Source organism: Panthera onca, chromosome B2 (genome assembly GCF_046562875.1).
Source record: "Panthera onca isolate mPanOnc1 chromosome B2, mPanOnc1 haplotype 2, whole genome shotgun sequence".
Classification (NCBI taxonomy): domain Eukaryota; kingdom Metazoa; phylum Chordata; class Mammalia; order Carnivora; family Felidae; genus Panthera; species Panthera onca.
The window spans coordinates 43,191,733-43,212,622 of NC_138343.1; the positions used below are offsets into that span (position 1 = coordinate 43,191,733).

The 20,890-nt window shown below is 42.3% G+C and overlaps 1 protein-coding gene across 8 annotated transcripts in view; it reads left to right on the top strand.

Moving 5' to 3' along the window:
* Positions 1 to 20,890, top strand: part of RUNX2 (RUNX family transcription factor 2) — a 326,374-nt gene that overhangs the window by 185,523 nt on the left and 119,961 nt on the right. For 7 of the 8 annotated variants that reach the window (XM_060614399.3, XM_060614403.3, XM_060614408.3 and 4 more), the window contains one exon: positions 613 to 774. In XM_060614399.3, coding sequence (XP_060470382.3) covers positions 613 to 774 — 162 coding nt within the window. Of the gene's footprint in view, positions 1 to 612; positions 775 to 1,817; positions 1,887 to 20,890 lie in introns of all 8 variants that reach the window. The other variant, XM_060614410.2, reaches the window with a different exon arrangement.

Here is a 20,890-nt window from a genome sequence, read left to right on the forward strand (position 1 = left end):
TTAGGAGTAATATGTGTTCATTGAAGTAACATGAATAAATACAGAAAATAAATCAAGGAGAATTCAACTTTGTAAAGATAACTGGAGCAGATTGTTTTTTAAATGGCTGTTAGAGGGGCGACTGGGTGGCTTAGTCAGTTAAGCGTCTGACTCTTGATTTTGGCTCAGGTCATGATCTCACGGGTTTGTGAGTTCAAGCCCTGTGGAGGTGGAGCCCCGAGTTGGGCTCCACGCTGACAGCTTGAAGCCTGCTTGGGATTCTCTCTCTCCCTCTCTCTCTGCCCCTCCCTGGCTCACGCACGCACTCTCTCTCTCTCTCAAAATAAATAAGTAAATTTCAAAAGTAAATAAATAAATGGGTGTTAGACTTTCCAAATAGAAATACTTATATGAGGGAGAAATAGTCTTTATGCATGATCCGTGTTGTTGTGCTGGAGCTTGGAGGTCTCGAAAGTTTGGTGCCATACAGGGCCTGAAAGGGTAGGATCATAGGAAATGAATACTCCTTACAGATGCTTGCTTTTCTCTTACTTTCTCCTTTCTCACTTTGGGGTTGCATGTTCTAAGTCCACAGTTGGCTGGTACACTAAAGATTTTTCTTCTTTTTCCTAGACCCCAGGCAGGCCCAGTCTTCCCCGCCGTGGTCCTATGACCAGTCTTACCCCTCCTACCTGAGCCAGATGACGTCCCCATCCATACACTCCACCACCCCGCTGTCTTCCACACGGGGCACGGGGCTTCCTGCCATCACCGACGTGCCCAGGCGCATTTCAGGTAAAGACCACACTTTAAGTGAAAACCCCCTCCTGTGCAGGGGTGGGGCTGGGGTCGTAGAATGGGCCAAGGCTCACAGGAACTCTCTCTCGGAGGCGTGGGGGCAAGGGTATGACAGCGGCAGACCGGGTCTTCTGAATTATAGGGCTATCACGTACTTGAACATTTTAAATTGAGAGACTAAAAATCCACCAGAGATGGCATAATTTTCTTAAGATGCTATTTAGTGCCACCCAGTTTTAGTCCTGCCGAATCGTATCCCCTTTGGTGGGCACTGTCTCAACTGGGGCCTTCTCCTGAGGGTCTTATGCCAGGCCTTCCTCTGCTTGTGTTCCTTTCTTTTCTTAACATCTGCCTGTAAACCAGATTATAGACTGATGGCACAGCCTTCCATTTCTAGAGCCTCTTAAACCCCAGAAGTCCAGGCCAGCTCGTTCTGAGAGAGAGCACCAGCAAACTTAAGATCCTTCTCAGAAGCTAGTCATTTGAAGTGAGGTGAGGCCTGGAAGAATCTTTTAAAAGGCCGAGTTGGCCTCTGAGCAGCCAGTTCCAGACTGAGGTAGCCTCTCCACGAACCATCTAGCACACTGTGGTCGCTCTCAACATGGCGTCCCCAGTGCTCACACACCCATTATTCCAGAGGCACCACCAAAATCTGTGGCTCCTGGTGGATGTGCGTGTGGCAAACGAGCTGGCCTCCCCTCTCTGTCGTGGAGAGAATTCCTCGTGGAGAGCCAGAAAGTGTACACAGACTTCACGTGGGCAAGTAGAGAAAAGCTAAAGGCTCTTGGCCAACCCTCTGAGTCCTGTGAATAGGGAAAAGATCTCTCGGTACAGCCCTGATACCAGGCCAGAGCACTGCCCCCGTAAATAAAGAAGCAACCCCACTGAGGCACATGCAGTTGGCCCCTCTATGTGTCAGACGCTCTTCTCAGCGTTCGGGCTCCATGCACCTGTTTAACTCCTGGCCAGGTTAATGCCTTTCTTTCTTTCTCTTTGTGTTTCTGTCTCTGTTTCTCTCCCTCTCTTCATTTTCTGCAAAGCTCGAAGCCGCTACTCACTCCGCTGAGTTGCATCACTGACAAGCTGAAGCTCCACCAGCAGGCTTGCAGGTTTTGATTAGTTCAGACTCCTTTCTTTCTTTCCACTTGGGAGGAGGGAAGGCTTTGTTTCTCAAGCAAATGGCAGGAAAGGGCTCTCTGGTCCTAGTGCCCTTCACATTTTCTACAGCAGATGGACTCCCGCAGGGGTGAGTAGGGAAAGAAGAGGGGTGGAGGGAGAACCACAAAACCCTTTGGAAAACCATGTTCCCACTTTTCATTATGACTGCTATTATTATTTTTATGAATCACATGGTATTTATTGGGGAATTGTGCAGAGTGTAGAATTTTAGTTATCATTTCCCTTGACAGGAATGACTCCCTCCTTTAGGCAAACATCAATTAAAGACACGAGAAAGGATGAGTAAGGCACAGTGGGGAGAATGAGGGCTGATGTGGGATCAAAGGCAGTGTTGGATGGTGTCGAAGTAGTTCTGGTCATTCCTTCTGTATTTTATACTGGACCTGTTTTGTTTTACATGGGGCCAAAATGACACTTTGCCAGGACAGATTTGTGCAAACTTGCTTCTGTTTAGGGTCCTCTGGGGTTTCCATCTGTCCAACCCTCTGTGGCTGAAGCAGACTTTGTTATTTGTCCCCTGGCAGTACCTAGAGGAAAAAAACCTCAGGGAGTGATTATTGCTTTAGAGACGTTTTATCTACAGCACCTTCTTACCCAGGTGTATTCACATAAAATTCAGTAGGAAAACCATTGAAAGTAACACTGAGACAATGCTGCATATGTGGGCAGTCATGATGGTCTATCATTTACATGTGTAATCTAGAATAGCTAGATTACTTTGAGTCAACTTACTGATAATTATTTAAAACACTTCCATAAACTAATAACAACATGACTCTTTCCATTTCACAGACGAGGCAGTAGGAGCAGAAACTGGTTACTTATCCAGTCATATACTGGTCTGAGGTAGGAATGAGCCTCTGCTCTAAACTAGTTTAAAACTGAGTTTAGTCCAGATTTTTCCTCCTGCCCCAGACATTTCTGTGAGTTGTTACTGGCAAAGTGACATGGTGCCAGGGTGGGAGGTTCTGTGTAAACATTCAAGGGAGGAGAGCAGAAAATCCCTCTTGTCAGCATATTGGGAAACAGGAAGAAAGAACTAGATATGGACTGTCAGGGAACTGGAGGAGCCCTGATTTGATTTACCTGACCTTGCTCTTGAGTGTTGGGCTGTGCCAGCATCCCAGAGTGCAGCTTGGTGGGCTTGGGGACCAAGTCAGCTGGAACGAGTGCCCTTTTCACTTCCCTGGGGACCAGTCCTAGGTCCTAGGGACCTGTCTGGAGTGGAGCCCGTCTCATAGGGTCCAAGGTGCCAAGTTGCATAGTTTCTGTCTTTATTATTCCCCCCCAATATCTAAAGCGGTCCCTAAGGTCCAGGATGCTATCTTCGTAGCATAGACAGCTAAAATATTAACCTTCATTTCCATCTCCAAGCAGTCGTGTGTGTTTCCTCTTTGAGATGCTTTCCGGAACAGTTCAGATTTTTATGTAAAGAACTGTTCTCATCTCCCTATCTGAAGGGGTTAAAGAAATAGTCTCAGATGATCTGGGGTGAGAACAAAGTCCTTACTTATACAGTAGGATTGGAGGTTTAGACCCAGGTTTGAATCCCAGCTCATGCACATATTAGGCAAGTTTCTTACTTCTCTGAAATGTAGCTTTATTATTTGTAAAATAAGGATATAATATTAATGTCCTAGGGCTACCGTGAGGATTAAATGAGGTGCTTTATGTAAAGCGCGAGCAGCATGCCTCACACATGCTAGTTGCTCAATAGATTGTAGCTGATCATTATGAAGCTAAAATGGCTTTGTAAAAATTGCTTATCTGTATAGAATTTGCAGGCAAGCGCTAGCTTAAATGAGTCAAGTAGGTAAAAATCTAAACGCTTTAACGAGGATTATTTGCTTTGCAAAATGGGTCCACCACAGACCATGTTTAAAACAAAAACTCTTGAAATTTTAAGTATTTAAGTGAGTTAATGCTGAGATGTAATTCATAGAGCACGGAACATAATGCCTAGCACACAGAAGTACTCAATGTTTGCTATAACTATTACTGTATAGATTTAGAATGAGTATTTGTAGAGCTAAAAGCAGGTGTGAGCCATTCACAAAAGGCCAATCACGCACTAAGAGAAAATAACTATTCTAATATCGGAGAATGGAATGATCATGTTCTTTTCCAAGGAATCGTAGGAATAAAAGCAACTAGAAAGATCTTTCAGAAAGAACTGTTCCTAAAGAAATTCCATTTCATCCTACAAGACCATTCCAAAGAAAGATCCTCATTTAATATACTTAAAGATTGTTAGAGCATCCAATTTTACAACTTCATTTGGTATCCTTCCTTCTGAGTAATTTTTCAAGTGTAGCTACATTTATACTAGAACTTAATGAATTCCAGTGATGACAGTGATGCTATATCGCATTTCCCCTGCAGTCACCCTCACGGAAGCCAAATATAAATAAAAATACGATGGTGAAGGTGTGTTACCCACAGTCCTTACACCTGCAAGTGAAGATGCAAAGCCAGATGTCTTGAAGTTCATAGGCACAATACAAAGATTCAGGAGATACTTCCTTAACCTGGAGTAGCCTTCAATATTATAACAAAAACAATAGCAGCAGTCATAGGTTTTTGACCAAACAGTAAGTTATTGTCCTGTAATTGACTAATAGGGCTTACCTTATTGTAATGAGCTTATTAGTTCATATTCAAGTGAATTATAAAAATCAAATGCTGCTTATCAGCAACCAGTCTGGAGACATTACAGTGTGAGAGAAACCCTCTAGGGGTTGATTCCCCTCCCCTCCCATACTTCTTATCACACAATAATCTGTGTTTAAGTAGCATCCTTCACCCCTGAGGGATTTCATACATTATCTCATTTCATCTTGTGTGATCCTAAAAGAATATTCACTATACAGAAAATTCACTCTGATTCTATCAAAGAGTCAAGTATGGCAAGACAAGGACAAGTAAGCCTGATGATAACCCAGACCATTGTCTGTATCATTGCAAGAATTTTCTCACCCATGGCATTTGTGATGTTCAGAACATTCGTGAGGCTTGGCACAAAGATTGTCATTGCTTTTCTGCAGGTTATCACGAAATTCCATGTAAATAAATAATTACAGACTTTTCAAAATGTATTTTAGGTAATTATCCTACTAGGAAAAGAAACACGACCATTTATTGAGTCTGATTCTTGGACTTGTGGGTCAGAGTACGAGCTGTTGTTAGTGTCCTGAAGGAGATGACGACTCCTCCCCTGTCCCATCCACCTGAGTAAAGTAGCTTCGATTAACCCAAGTCTGTACCACTCTTTGGCATACACGAAGTGGAAAAGGTTAATACAAGCATTTTTCTATGATCTTGGTCGCTGTGCCCATGGACCTCTCTGATGCTTTTGGGAGATCTCTTAAGAGAGTTAAGGTACATGAATTAGAGATGCAGGGAAGGGCCATACGTGTTTTCTGCCTCAGTTACTCTGGGAGAGGCCAGTGCAGATTGTATGGATTTTTTATCTCCATTCATAGGATTTTTTTTTTTTTTTTTTTTACATAAGACAGAGTTAGAAACTGTAATCTTTTTGAGGGTTACATATTTTTTTGTGTGTTTTTTTCATCAAATGGTCTTGAATTTCTTCTTTCAAAATATTTAAATATCAAAAAATTCCACTTAATCAACTGCACAAGACTATTAAGGATGTCTCTGTTTTTATGACTCTCAGTCACTAAACTATAATATTTCCAAAGGTCAGCAGAATAGGCGTTAGTCTAATAAATAAAGCTACTAAAAATTATTTTATTACTACCACAAAATCTAGACATGGCCAGTGGAAAAACCCCATTTTATCATTCAAGGTCTGCTGGGAGGGTGGTTTCATGTAATTTCAAACCCGGCAGTGTTTGATGCAGTTCGTTTTTAAATGTCCCTTATAACCGAGTTTCTATCAAGTCCCCTGAGTCCGGTGTTGAAACCAGAGGCTTCAGTAATGTGCCAAGGATACGTGGACATTTATTTTCTCGGGACCACTCTTAACTCACAGGAGGGAGTGACGCCTTAAGAGAGGTTAAAAGGAAAACTCCAGCAATTAATACTAATAAAGCAGAAAGTTAAGGCGACTATAATAAAACACTAGAACATCTACTTTTTACTACAGAACCATTCCTTTATTAAGAGCCACCTGTTTGGTAGACACACATGTGCCACAGCAGCCACGGGCAAGTAATTAAGTTTAATAAGAGCCACTCTTATTTTGAAGAAGTTCTCTGTTTAAAGCCACAGAGGGGGAAGTTATTAAATTTAATAGACCCTAAACAAAGGCAAGCCCTGTGTTACCGGTGGAATGTTGGTCAGTATTCTCTGTTAATTCGACCGTGATTGGTTGGGTTATTTTTGCAGTCTGTAAGTTGAAATTCACCTTGCTTTCTCGCAAGACGGGCTGTCTTCCGACACGAGCCGATGATGTCTTGATCTGATCACCGTGGGCCCAGGTTCAGGGCAGACCTGGACCTCAGTTGACGCCGGGTTCTGAGTTACTGGTGCTGGGGACCGAGGAAGCGGTTTCCATTCTGACTAGATGAGTTGGGGGAGTTGGCCCGGCCCACAGAACTGACTGAACTTGGTTATATGATATTTACTGTTACATTGTAGGTAGACAGAGGTACCAGAGCTCAGAATGAAACTTGCGTGCGTGGCTTGACTCCGATGTTATACGTGGTTCTTGATAGCTGTTTTCCCACGGGTCTGTTCTCGATACATGTACCACCACCCACACGCGAGGAAAAGCTTTAGTGACGAAGGGACTCATAAGGGACTCATGGGTACGCAGGGATGGCAAAGACATGGCTACAGATTCTATTGAAAGGTTTGCTACAATCCCTTTCTTTTGTAGAAGAAGACTTGGGAGCTTGCACCTCACTTCACCAAAAGTACTGGAGTTAATTTTTTAGTGACACGGTGGCTCCTGTGGTTCGATGGGATCCGAGAAGAGGGTGGAGGCAGTTTAACTGAGGAAGCCAGACTTTTAGTTTCATTGTCACTGAAGATTCTTCGTGTTATTCTCAGATATGTCCGTCAGTGAATTCATTGTGCTTCTGTTGGCCCCTGTGAACAAATTGTCCGTCCACACATCTCAGAATTTTCTGCAAGGAGTGAGTTAATGTCTGCCCAGGGATTTGTTGCTCTTAGGACTTCTAGCAAAGAAAGCTTGCCTTACCTGATAACTGCCGGTGGAGAAACTAAGTTGTGTCCTTAGCCTCCAAACAGTAGAAACGTACTATTTTTATTTTTATCTCTCTCTATACATGTTTTATAATGGATACTTTATTTTTTTAGAGCAGTTTTGGATTTACTGAAAAATTTAGCATAAAGTAGAGTGGGGATATATCCACCCCCGCCCCCCCAACCGCCATTTTGTCTTATTAGTCACATCTTGCATTTGTGTGGTGCATTTGTTACAACTGATAAACCAATATCGATATGTTATTTTTAACTGAAGTGCATAGTTTATGTTATGTTAACTCTCAACATTGTGCACTTCTGTGGGTTTTTTTTTCAAATACACAATGCCATGTATGCAGCACTATAGGGTCATTCAGAATAGTTTCATTGCCCTAAAAATCCCCTGGGCTCTACCTGTCTATCCCTACCTACCTGCTCCCATGGCCCCTGGAAGTCATCTTTTTCCTGTCTCTCTAGTTTTGCCTTTTCCAGAAAGTCGTATAATTGGAATCATGCAACCTGTAGCCTGACTTTCAGACTGGCTTCTTTCGCTTACTTAACCATGTGCCTTTAAGGCCCCTCCATATCTTGTCATGACCTGATAAGTCACTTCTTTTCACCGCTGGATACTGTTCTATTGTGAGGACGTTGTTGTACTTTTTAAAACCTCAAAGCCACTCTCGCAGCACCTGGAATACCCCCATCCCAATTTGTTTTGTCACTGACTTCGTCAGTGAGATTTCTTTTTTTAGAAAGCATTTCATCCATTCCTTCCTGGGGAAACACGATTGTGGTTGTCCATACCTTTGGTCCATTTTTTTTTTTTTTTAAATTAAGATTTTTCTTTAGTTTTATCCATAGACAGCTTACCAAACATTTACATTTAGGTGATGATTCTTAACAATTCAAGAACGGGAGAGACCCAACTAAAAAAAAAACAAAACAACCCATTTATCTGGCTACTTCACTGCCTCCCCAGATATTCAGCTCTGCCTAGGTAAAGGATGCTCCTTTTCTCTAAGAATGCCTGGCGTTCCTTAAGTAAGCTGCACTGTTTCCCACTCCACACTAGCCCTTTTCTCCACCAAGGCCCCGCCCATCTTTGTCAGCCACCTCTTTCCTAGAAGGAATCCCTTCCCCAACCATCACTTTCCTCCAAGTTTATTACTCTCCCTACACCCGTCCATTTCTCATCTCCCTGCTTTGGACACACCTCTAATGTGTGCCCCCCTTCCTTTAGCACGATAATCTGCGTCCATGCCTTTCCCCTTCTATAGGAGGTAAGCGTCTCACTGTCAAGGACCGTGACTGTGTTGTACATATTCTTGAACTCTTATAACCCAGCACAGTTTTGGGCACATAGTATGTGCTCAGTAAATCTTTAATGAGACAAATAATAGTGGGAAAGACGATAGAAAACTACAGGAAGATAGGCATGTAGAAGAAATAAGGATAGAAGAAAGGGAAAAAGAAATAAGATTTTGTTCACCTGGAACAACAAAGAAAGGGTGAAACAAGAGGGACTTTTATTGCTGATAAGGACAGGAAATAGCACAGTATGAGTGTGCATAAGCAGTATATATTTTTATCTCCAAGCCTTTCTGCAATGTGTTTCATATTTAGAACACATAGCAAGACTGCATCTGTTTCCAGAACTTGCCGCTAACAGTTGGTAATAATGCCAAAACATACTTTCGTTCCAGCTTGAAACCAAATGATCAAGTAGAATTTTTGATTTCTAATTTGGAGCCTGACATTCATTCTAGCCATCATGCAATAAAGTGTCAAAGTCTTTTCTGAGAAAAAAATAGAAATTCTATTAGCTAAGCTGTAAATTGAAGCTCAAAGCAAAAGATCCGGTTTTGTGACAGCATTTCTCACAAAGTCTTACCTTTCTCCAGACCGACCTTCGTTCTCCCCCATCCTCCCCGCTCTTTAAGCCCTTGCTGTGTGATAGGGTTTCATGTCACCTCACTGTCCTGGGCAGTGGTCTCTGGGCATGCCACAGTTTGTCAGCGTCCCTCTTTATCCTGGTACCCAGAACCAAACTCCCTTATTGTGGCCTCTGTCAGCCTCAGCAGAGGTGGCCTCAGTGCTTTGGTGACCACGTTACATTATTCTCTCATGTTTGCCATTTTTTTGTCAAACTGCATTGCTCCCATTGTTTTCCTTTCACGGTTGTTTTGGTTTGTTGTTTGTTGTTTTTTGTCGTTGTTTGTTTTGTTTTTCAGATCCAAGTCTGATCGTATATAGTTACTCCTGTTCGGTTTTATCTTCATTCTTATCTTATTCACGTCTTAAGTTGATTCTTCGTTCCTGCCTGTGACGAACTTTTGGGGTTTTTATAACCTCACCCAATATACAACAGATAGCCTCTTGCATTCCCTCCAGCCTGGGATGTCTTTCTTCAGTTTATGTCAGTCATTTCAAGTCTGCTCAGCAGACACTTGGTACATAATTATCGTGTGCTTAGGCAGGCAACACACAGAAACGAAACCGAAGACATCATCCGTGCTTAGGAGATGATGTAATACACATATGACCCAGTTACATTGTGATGCCAGCTCCGGTAGATGCCAGAATGTGCAAAAATGCTCGGGAGTTTAGTGACAGGCCATCTCTTTTGCCCTACTGCATGAGCAACTTAAGGCCTCTCCTTAGGAAATTAAAAAAAAAAAAATAATTCCATTCTGCTAGATTCTACTTTCAGTCTGAATCACTTCAACAATTACATTTTCAGCTGGAGAAAGAAAATTCCACTCGTTGGCATGTGTGGTTTCATAATATTTCTTAAGATATGGCAAGAATATATAAAAAATCTCGTCTTGGGGCGCCTGGGTGGCTCAGTCGGTTGAGCGTCCGACTTCGGCTCAGGTCACGATCTCGCGGTCCGTGAGTTCGAGCCCCGCGTCGGGCTCTGTGCTGACAGCTCAGAGCCTGGAGCCTGTTTCAGATTCTGTGTCTCCCTCTCTCTGACCTTCCCCCATTCATGCTCTGTCTCTTTCTGTCTCAAAAATAAATAAACATTTAAAAAAAGAAAAGCTGTCTTTAAAAAAAAAAGAAAAAAAAATCTCGTCTTTTCCTAGCTAGATTGGAAGTTCCCCTAGGCCAAGGACCTGGCCTGCTAATCCTTTGCTATCTGTCTGTGAGTCCTAGTCTTGTGGTCTGCCTGTATGGGGAGTACTTGCTCATGGCAGAAGGGTCTGTCCAATAGTGCCCCCTGCTTTCGGGTTGCTTACACCGTAACTGTTGTTAGGAGTTGCTAATAGGTCTAGAAGTGGGATTGGTAGGAGACTAATGACAATTGCCATTTTTTTAAATTTTTTTAATTTACATCCAAGTTAGTTAGCATATAGTGCAATCATGATTTCAGGAGTAGATTCCTTAATGCCCCTTACCCATTTAACCCATCCTCCCCCCCGCCCCCACCACCACCCCTCCAGGAACCCTCTGTTTGCTCTCCATATTTAAGAGTCTGTTATGTTTTGGCCCTGACAATTGCCATTTCTTAATTTCATATTTCGTATGCACAAACACGGTCCTAGCATGTGTTTATATTATAGAATTTTTACTGTCTCTTATTGTATTTACTTGTTAAATTTATTGAGAGAGAGAGAGAGAGAGAATGGGGGAAGGGCAGAGAGAGGGAGAGAGAGAGAATCCCAGTCAGGCTCCATACTATCGGTGTGGAGCCTGACGTGGGGCACCGTGTCCCAAACTGTGAGATCGTGACCTGAGCCGAAACCTAAGAGTCAGATGCTTAACCAACTGAGCCCCCCAGGCACGCTTACTATCTCTTTTAAAGTAAAGCAACACTGTTAGTCTTATGCTGTAACATACATATATGTATGTATTCACCTGTTCACTACATTGAGAATGAATATACATGTAAATATTCTTGACAGGTCTAGTATTTGGGATGTTAGTTAATATTAGCCAAACTACCGCTTTAACTTCTCTCAGGAAAAACAGGCCCCACTGAAACCGCCCCCCCCCCCCCCCCCCCGCCCATGACCTACTATTATTTTGTTACTTCAGTCAGCATTGATTTCTCAGGAAATCCGCATTGATCACTGCTGGTGGAAAGGGGAAAGAGACGCTGCATGATTATTTTAAGTTTGGTTTATATTTATTAATATGTAGAAATAGTTACGAGGGGAAACTTAGAAAGATATCATTGAAAGAGGTAACTAAACAAGTAAAAAGTTGACATATAATTAAAAACCTATAGGAATCACTCCTAGTGACCCATGGGGGAAAGAAAAAAAAAACCCTATAGGATAAAATACAAATGACAACACTTTATTTATTTATGTATTTATTTATTTATTTTATTTATTTATTTTCAAATGACAGCACTTTGAGTTATTCACAGTCCTTTTTAGACAGCATTTTATTTTGAACAGTTCAAAGTCCTTTTCAGTCTCCCTTTTTCTTTGTTTTCTTAAAAAATGAATAGGAAGGATATATTATTAAATTGGGTCAGAATTGGTTCGAGGTAAATCTCGGATCCCATTTGACTGTACTACCGTCTAATTTTTTTTTTTTTTTATGTGACTCTCACGAAATTCATGAATCTCCAATCCATGACAGTCACGTAAATAAAATTCTGCTTAGGTACCAGTGTCCCTGAATATCTCAAAGGATTTCTTATGCAGGAAGGTGTCATCTTTTCCAGAGAGACTTTGGCCTTGAGTGATAAACTTAGAAATGCAGTCAAGCACAGTAGACTGGAACAAGACTGATGTTTCTATATCCAGAGTTCACCGCTGTCTCTCTGGTCAAAATGGACACTGTTCCAGCTCCCTGTCGTAATTAGTAATAATGCCATAGTTAATGGAATAATAATAACAAATATAATAATAGTTATAAACACTCCACCCTGTGCCAAGGAGCGCAGTGATTCATGATAAATCAATAATAAACCCATTGATGTGGTCACATTAAATCCATACATAATTAAGAAGAACCCTTTCCAAACAAAAGCCACAGAAGGAATTAAAATAGGCTCGGAAAAGAGGAAAAAGTCTGATAATAGTGTTGTGGTACTCATCATTAAAAAAAAACAAACCTGGAAGCTTCCAAACTATACCTTAGGAAAACAATACGTGCTCAGTTTTGCTTAAGGGTACAGTGGAGAGTCGACCTGAAAGATTCTGAAAAAGAAAGAGATTGGCCTTCTGGGCAGTTAACAACAGAAATAACAGAAACAACAGAAAGTTATTTTTCTGACCTTAGAAGTTCGTAGGTGTCACAGGTACTGTACCTTTGAAGCATTACTAGTGTCTTATTTTTTTGGTCTGCTCTGACAATCTCTGTCTTTTAATTGGTGCATTTAGACCACTGACATTCAAAGTGTTGGATTGACATGGTTGGATTACTATCTACATATTTGTTACTATTTTTTATTATTGCCCTGTTTTTTATCCTATGTCTTGTCTTTCACTCTTTTTCTTTTTTTTTCTTTTTTAAAGTTATTTATTTATTTTGATTGAGAGAGAGAGAGCACAGGGGAGCAGCAGAGAAAGAGGGAGAGAGAGAGAATCCCGGGAAGCCTCCACACAGACAGCATAGAGCCTGATGCGGGGCTCAAACTCATGAACCGTTGAGATCATGACCTGAGCCGAAACAGAGTCGGATGCTTAACCGACTGAGCCACCCAGGTGCCCTGCCCTCTTCCACTCTTTTTCTACCTTTCGTGGTTTTAGTTCAGCATTTTATATGATTCTGTTATCTCTCCTTTCCTAGCATATCAGTTATGCTTCTCTCTTTACCCTCTTTTCATGGTTATCCGAGTTTGCAATATACATTCACCACTACTCCCAGTCTACCTTCACTAACACTATAGCACTTCATGGATAGATAGTGTGAGTACCTTATAACCTATAAACATCTGTGTATACATTTTATGTGGACATAACTTTTCAGCTTCATTGGGTGAATGCCAAGGAGTGCAATTGCTGGATCACGTGGTAAGAGCGTATTTACTTTTGTAAGAAGCTGCCAAACTGTTTCCCAAAGTGGCTGTGCCATGTTGCATTCCAAAGCAGCAATGAATGGGAGTTCCTGCTGCTTTATGTAATCTCTTTGTGCCTTTATATCTAAAGTGGGCTTCTTGTAGATTACGTACAGTTGGATTTTTTGATCTACTCTTAACAATCTCTGTCCTAAATGGTGCTCAATGATCATTGATGTTCAAGTGCATAACGATACTGTTGGGTTAATAGTTGGATTAATTAACCTTGGAAGGGTTAGTAAAACCTCAGATGACCTGTTTAATCCAGCAAATTATTAGAGCATTTAAATTGGGACATACACCCCCAAAATTGGATTGAACCCAACACTGATAAAATAGCAGCTGCTTGGGGTGCCTGGGTGGCTCAGTCGGTTAAGCGTCCGACTTCAGCTCAGGTCACGATCTCACAGTCCGTGAGTTCGAGCCCCGCGTCAGGCTCTCTGCTGATAGCTCAGAGCCTGGAGCCTGCTTCGAATTCTGTGTCTCCCTCTTTCTCTGTGCCCTTCCCCTGCTCATGCTCTGTCTCTCTCTGTCTCAAAAATAAATAAAAACATTTAAAAAAAAATAGCAGCTGCTCAATAAAACTGTGTTGCATTGGTTTGGCTTATTAGAAAATACTCCTTCCGAGGCCCAGGCATATAGCACAGTGATCAAACACTCATAGCATCACTTGCAACATGCTGGAAACAGCGCTTTGCTGGAAATTGAGGAACCTGAGTTTTGAGCAGCTCACTTAAGTTTTCTATGGGTCTTAGGTTCCCTGTGTGTGAAATGAGCGAGTTGGGTTAGATACTCTCCAGGGTGCATCATAAAGCTCTGAATGTCTGTGATTCTAAAATAAGTCCTGAAGGGGTGGGTTTTCTCTCAGAAACATTTAGGAATCAGCAGATCAAAAATCTACATACCGCCACCCATAACAAAAATAAAAGCTAGCATAGTACTTGGTTTATGAACTAAATTAGTAGGAATAACTACTGTAGGTGTCAAGAAAAGTTTGTCCTGTGTTTCAGTTGATTCTGTTGAGAAATAATCTAGGATCAGGTGAATTAGTGCCAAAGACCTTGACACTTGACCACAGGTGACTTCGTATTTAACGTGAAGCCTCTTATGCTTGCATGTGTGTCTGAGTCTGCAGAGAGATTTTGAAACCACAGCTTTATTAAAATTAAAAAAAAAATTATTGACATTTTATATACCTTTGCATGGTTTTATGTGACTTATCTAACCTGGGGTTGGTTATAATGAAATACAATTTATCTTACTGGAGAACTGAGAATCTTACCCGCTAACAGTTATGAAAACAAAAGAACAGGTGAATTCTATTAATAATAGGCTAAATGGGATGTGAGGACCAGACTTTCTATGTTAAAGAAATAATATATTTAGAAAAAATATTATTAGAATTATAACAAGAAGTTCCTTTTAGTGAAACATTGCTATCATAGTACTTTATGACCACATGATAAAAGTCTTCATTAATACAAATTATTGTCAACATTAAATCCACTCGTTTATTGAGACTGTTCCGGTCACCAGAGATACAGTGATGGGTAAGACAGAAAAGCTCAGGGAACTTTCTCTGCTGACATATGATATAGTCATTAAACAGTCTTTGGAGCCAGACTCTGTGGGTTTCAATCTGGGCTTTTTGACTCACTTGCTATGTGATCTTGGGACTATTACTTAGCTTGTCTGTACCACAATTTCCTCATCCGTGAAGTGGGCTAATAATAATAATAATAATAATAATAATAATAACAATACCACTAACTTCAGAAGGTTGTTATGAGGACAAAAGGATAAAGTACATAAAGCTCTTAGAATAATGCCTGGTAATAAATGTTAGCTATTATTGGGGAAGGGTAGGCAATTGAAAATGAGAAAATATTACCTAGGGATATGTGCTGTAAAGAAAGTAAAATAGGGTGATGTTATGAGGAAGCTTACTGCAGACAGCAGAGAAGGCCAGAGCAAGGGCCCTGAGGTGGGGAGAAGAATGTCCGGTGGCTGGAATGGGTAGAAGATGAGATGAAATCAGAGAGATTGCTACTCCGGGTCATGCTGGGCCTCTGCTGGTCAGGAGCAAAGGTTTGGGTTTGCTGGTCCGAGCAGCCATAAGCCATAGGCAGATCCTTTTTTTTTTTTTTTTTTTTTTTAAATTTTTTTTTAAGCTTATATATTTATTTGGAGAGAGAGAGAGCAGGAAAGGGGCAGAGAGAGAGGGAGAATCCCAAGCTGGCTCTGTGCTGTCAGTGCGGAGCCCAACATAGGGCTCGAACTCATGAACTGTGAGATCATGACCTGAGCCGAAATCAAGACCGAGCCATCCAGGCGCGCCCCTGCCATGGGCCGATCTTAAGCGGAATCGTGATATAAATGGATTTCTAGTTTCAAAATGTCACTCTGGCTGTTGGGGGGAGAGCTGTATAAGAGTATGGGGGAGGAAGCAACAGTGTTTTTGGGAGGCGGTGGCAGTCACCCTGGTGGGAGGAAGGTGGCTTCCGCTTGCCTGAAAGTGGTGAGGACAGAGACACTCTGGACTGGAGCGGGTATTTTGCCTGGATCATGAAAATGTGTTAGCCGTGCTTGTCCCCAGCTGTTGTTCTACTTTAAAGGAATAATACTACATCTTATAAAATTTTAGTTAACCTTTAGACATTGTTCATACACCCCAGAGCGAAGTGTAATTCAGGAATCGCTTGAGTTATTGGGTGGATACAAAACCACCAACCTGGAAAATTCAGGCCAGAAATCCATTTAGAGAGCTGAAATGCTTGGTTCGGTTGTTTTCATTGACACATTAATCTGATTATTTCCAGGAGCTCCCCTTCCTTGGCACTGTGCAAACACAGATTTCAGTGCAGTGAAGCACAATGATTAGATTAATTTGGGGCAACGACCGGCATTGTATGTTCTTCTCACCCTCTTCAAGTATAGGTAGTACGTTTTTAATGTCTTTGATAGCTTTGATGCACACCCATTCCTTTTACTCCTTTAAGACGGAATGAAATGCGGGGCGCCTGGGTGGTTCAGTCGGTTGAGCGTCCGACTTCGGCTCAGGTCATGATCTCACGGTCTGTGGGTTCCATCCAGCCCCACGTCGGGCTCTGTGCTGACAGCTGAGAGCCTGGAGCCTGTTTCAGATTCTGTGTCTCCCTCTCTCTCTCTCTGCCCCTCCTCCACTCACGCTCTGTCTCTATCTCTCAAAAATGAATAAACATTAAAAAGAAAAAAAAGAATAAAATGAAAATCACCACACTGGTGTGACCAAGCTGGCTATGCAGGTGCTTATATCTAGAAGTGTGCAGCAACAGTCCTGCAGCGAGGAGACCCCTGAGCAGGAGCGGGGGGTGAGTCACGTCTGGCTGGCCAGCTAATATCTTGCCATATGAGCAAAGTAAAGCCAGGGGAGGCGCGAGTGCTTGTCCTCCCTGTGAATGGGAAAACCACCTAGAACAGCTTCTTCCCAGAGGATTGAGAAACGGGGGCGTATCTTAAATTGGAAAGAACTTGAATCAGTAGAATGTGCTAAATACACACTGAGGGTGAAGGAGGAAGCTTTAAATAGCTGAGCCAATTAGTCTAAGTGTTGTAGTCATCTGTCCCGCCCTTCCGGGATTCTTTCACGGTGCCCTGTGCCTTAAAAAGAGATAGCCTCACCCCCACCCCCAACCTTCAATTAGGGACTCTAGAAGTTAGCTTCAAGATCGTGAAGATGAGAGCAATTCTGTACATTTCCTGTTTGAAAAGCAACAAAAGCCTGACTCTCCGTGGACATCTGCTGCTTCTTGGAATCCGAGGCGCAGAGGTCCGCCTGCTGAAAACTCACATCGCTATTTTTCAAGAAAAGAAGGAAAGCGGTAAAATCCAGGTCTTAGGAGCAGTGACCCAATCTACTTAAAATGTATTTGAGGGATCCATCTTGGGTTTTAGAAGCGCAGAGGACTCAAAACAAGATACAATTCAAGGAGGATCAGCCTCTCATAAGATGGGAGATGTTATCAGAAGTCCAAGGGCTCTGAGAATTTTACAGATTGGAATTCTGGGTAATAGGTTGGCTGTTTCTTTGGCGCTCACACCTAGTTTTTAACCCTTCTCCCCGGCTTTTTCATTTGGAATGGAACAGTAAGGGAGAATAGAAGCCAAAGTTTCAGCGTAAGGAGGAGGCAAAACTAGATTGAGAAACAACAGGTAACAAGCCACTGGGGGGAAAGGAAAAGTCACTGTGAAAGGAGTAAAATTTAAGAACAGCGTACTCTACTAGAAAGAGGGGTGTTTTCTCCCCAGGAGCCAGGAGTTCTAAATCCCTTTGGTACCAATGTGTGTAATTCATTTTCTTCTCCTTCAGTTGAGGGGTGGTCTTGGTCATGCTCATGCTTAATTAAGCCTTGGGTACTGTTCTTTTTCACTACCACACTGCAGTATAATATTGTAGATCACAGAACTGGTGACTAGACAAAACTAGGACCTTAGGGCTAGAAAACTGGAGCCACGGTTACGTTTCAGCCCGGGCACACGCTTCCCAAGCCAGTATTCAAAGTGCCAGCTTTGGACGTGCAAAGCCACAGCTCCCTGGATCCCCGAAGATGGCTAAACTGCGAAAGTGACTTTCCTGCTCTTCTTTGCCAGGTTGCCTGGTGCCTAAAAGAGAAAAACTGTTGCCCCAAAGTGAACTCCACCCCCAAGGGTCTTCTTGCCATCATTTAATAACAAAATCACCTCTCAACATATAAATAGTAGAACTTCTAGTTAAAAGTTGGAAACCAATCTTTCTAGAAGTTTATAGTTTTTTTAACATTTATTTTTGAGGGAGAGAGAGAGAGAGCGAGCGAGCAGGGGAGGGGCAGAGAGAAGAGGGAGACACAGAATCCAAAGCAGGCTCCAGGCTCTGAGCTGTCAGCACAGAGCCTGACACGGGGCTCGAACTCACGGACTGCGAGATCATGACCTGAGCCGAAGTCGGACCCTCAACCAGCTGAGCCACCCAGGCGCCCCTAGAAGTTTATAAAAATCACATCAGCTGTACCACTTACGTTATGTAAAATGCACTGCCTTGAGGTAAAGGTCTTCAGCTGCCCACAGACATGGCAGGTAAGCTCTAACGCATATAAAAAGCAGGCTGGCATTGAGGGAAACGGGATGAATAGAGAGATCTGTACAAACACACTCAGAGTTAGGACTGTGGATTCACCCGCAGCATCACACTGGAGGTGAGGAGGTCTGTGGCCCAGTGTAGCTAGGTGATAGGTGGATTCCAGCAACGGGGCGGGCTGCTGTCTCATAGGATGCCGGCCTGAAGGTTGGGTCAGGTGAGAGAGGTGGAAACTTGGGCAGGTGTCATGGAGCGTGTGAAGAAAAACTAAAGACACCACCAGGAAGGAGGAGGCATCCTTAGGGGGAAGCTTGAATTCTTCTACTGCTCTTGGGAACTCCAGAGAGCAAGGAAGTTGAAAAGACTCAGGACACTCGGGTCATCTATAACAGGGGCTTTTTTGATGTCAGAAATTAAAGCTTCTGGATATATGTATATGTGTGTGCGTGTGTGTGTGTGTGTGTGTGTGTGTGTGTGTGTGTGTGTATATATGTATATATATATATATATATATATATATATATATAACACCATGTATTCTAAGACAAATTAGGTGCTGAGGAAAATGGAAAATGGGGTGAATTATAGCAACTGAGTCCAAAGGGGATAGTAAAATCTTAGCATTAATAATTATAATAATATCTAGATAGTATTTTAAATCTTAGCATTAATAATTATAATAATATCTAGATAGTATTTTAAGTATGTGGAAGACACTTTTCATAGACATTGTCTCGTTTAATCACTGTTAACAGCTCATTGGAGAGTAGATACTACTGTAGTCTCTATTTTGCCAGTAGAAAATTGGGGATCTGAGACATTCAGAGACTAGACCTAGGTCACATCGTCAAAGACCAGGAGAGTCAACCCTCAGCCCCAAGTCTTTTGGTTCCAAATGTGCTTTCCTCACTATGCTTTGTCCTAACAGTCTCCCCATATCAGAACCAGACTTTGCTACAGAGCCTGCTGGGTATCATCCTGGGAGGGAGTTCCATTGCATTGGTCTTTCCAGCCTACACTTGGGGGACATAACACCAGTAGTCCTTACTAAATTGCTGACGTTCATACTTTATACAGGTCAGGGTACCCAAAATAAAGTAAAACTCACTGAGTTCCTGCCAGAAATAACAGTGGAAACAGCCCACCCCCTAATTTTATAAATCTCAATTTTATTCGAGAGATTAAAAATGTACATATTAATGAAATCTTAAAACCTCAAAGTACGTATTTTTATATGTTGGACAGGAAAACCTAAGCTACTTAAATTATGCATAACTATACCTCCTATCCTGCAAGAGTTGGAAAGGTTGATGTAAAATGTTAATTTGTTTTAATTTCAGATAGTTCAGATCAAAACAACTTACTTGAGGAATCCAGAACAAGGAGCTAAAGAGAAATAGCTCACTTCGTATTTCTCATCAAATATGTGAGCCTAAAGCTAATTTTAACCCTCTTTACTGCTCAATTTGACGATGAAAAAGCTTTTGTAAGAAGTGTTCCCATTTTCTTTAGGCCTCCATTGCAAACTGTCATTGACAGTTACATTTGTGTGTGTGTGTGTGTGTGTGTGTGTGTGTGTGTGTGTGTGAGAAAGTATTCCCTATTTTCTAATTGACATTTGTTATCTGGAGAGAAAACCTGGGTATTTTTTGCGCGGTGGATATACCTCATTTAAAACAACCCTGAGGGGGCACGTGGGTGGCTCAGTTGGTTGAGCGTTTGACTTCGGCTCAGGTCATGATCTCACAGCTCGTGAGTTCGAGCCCTGTGTCGGGCTCTGTGCTGACATCTCAGAGCCTGGATCCTGCTTCGGATTCTGTGTCTCCTTCTCTCTCTGCCCCTTCCCCACTCACACTCTGTCTCTCTCTCTCTCAAAAATAAATAAACATTAAGAAAATTAAAAAAAACCCCGAGATACTATTTTTTAATGAATGGGCACCTTTCTTTAGAGGAACAGTGTTTCTAATAGGACTTTTGAAGGTATGTTTGGAATTCTGCAGGTTGTCTCACATGTAGCAGAATCAGAATTTTGGAGCTAGAAACCCAGGGAGATGATTTAGTTAAATTCTGCCATTCTTACTGACAAGGAACGTGTGGGTCAGGGAGGGGAAGGGACTCCTCATGGCTGCCTGCTCGCCTGGGACAGTGCTGTGACCAGAACCCAAATCTCTGGCTGATAGTCCAGTGCTCTAGAATGGTTTTCTCCTGCTACATTTCTAATAGGCTGCTGACATTTTTTCTGTTACTGCTGCACACGGATGGCCCCTTGTGATCTGAAGAAGAAAAAGAGCTACCCTTAAATTATCTCCTCCTCCTTTGCTCTTTCCCCTTTTACCCTGAAATTAAATCCTTATGAAGAAACTGAATAGATTTTGCCCTGGCTTGGTGACAGTGTCATCTCTCTTGACCAGTCATCGGCTGTTTTGGTCCACATCTGGAAGAGACTCGGTACACTGTATTCTCGGGCTGGGAACAGTCGGACTGGGGTTTGTCCGTGGCAGGCAGAGAATTGTTTGAGAAGGAGCTACCACTGGGCTACTGTTTGTCCCACAGCACACAGAGCAGACCAGGCCCGCTTGCTCACTCTCTTTTTTTTTTTTTTAGTGTGTGTAGGGGGGTGGTCATCAAAACAAGTAGCTATTCTCAGACACCTT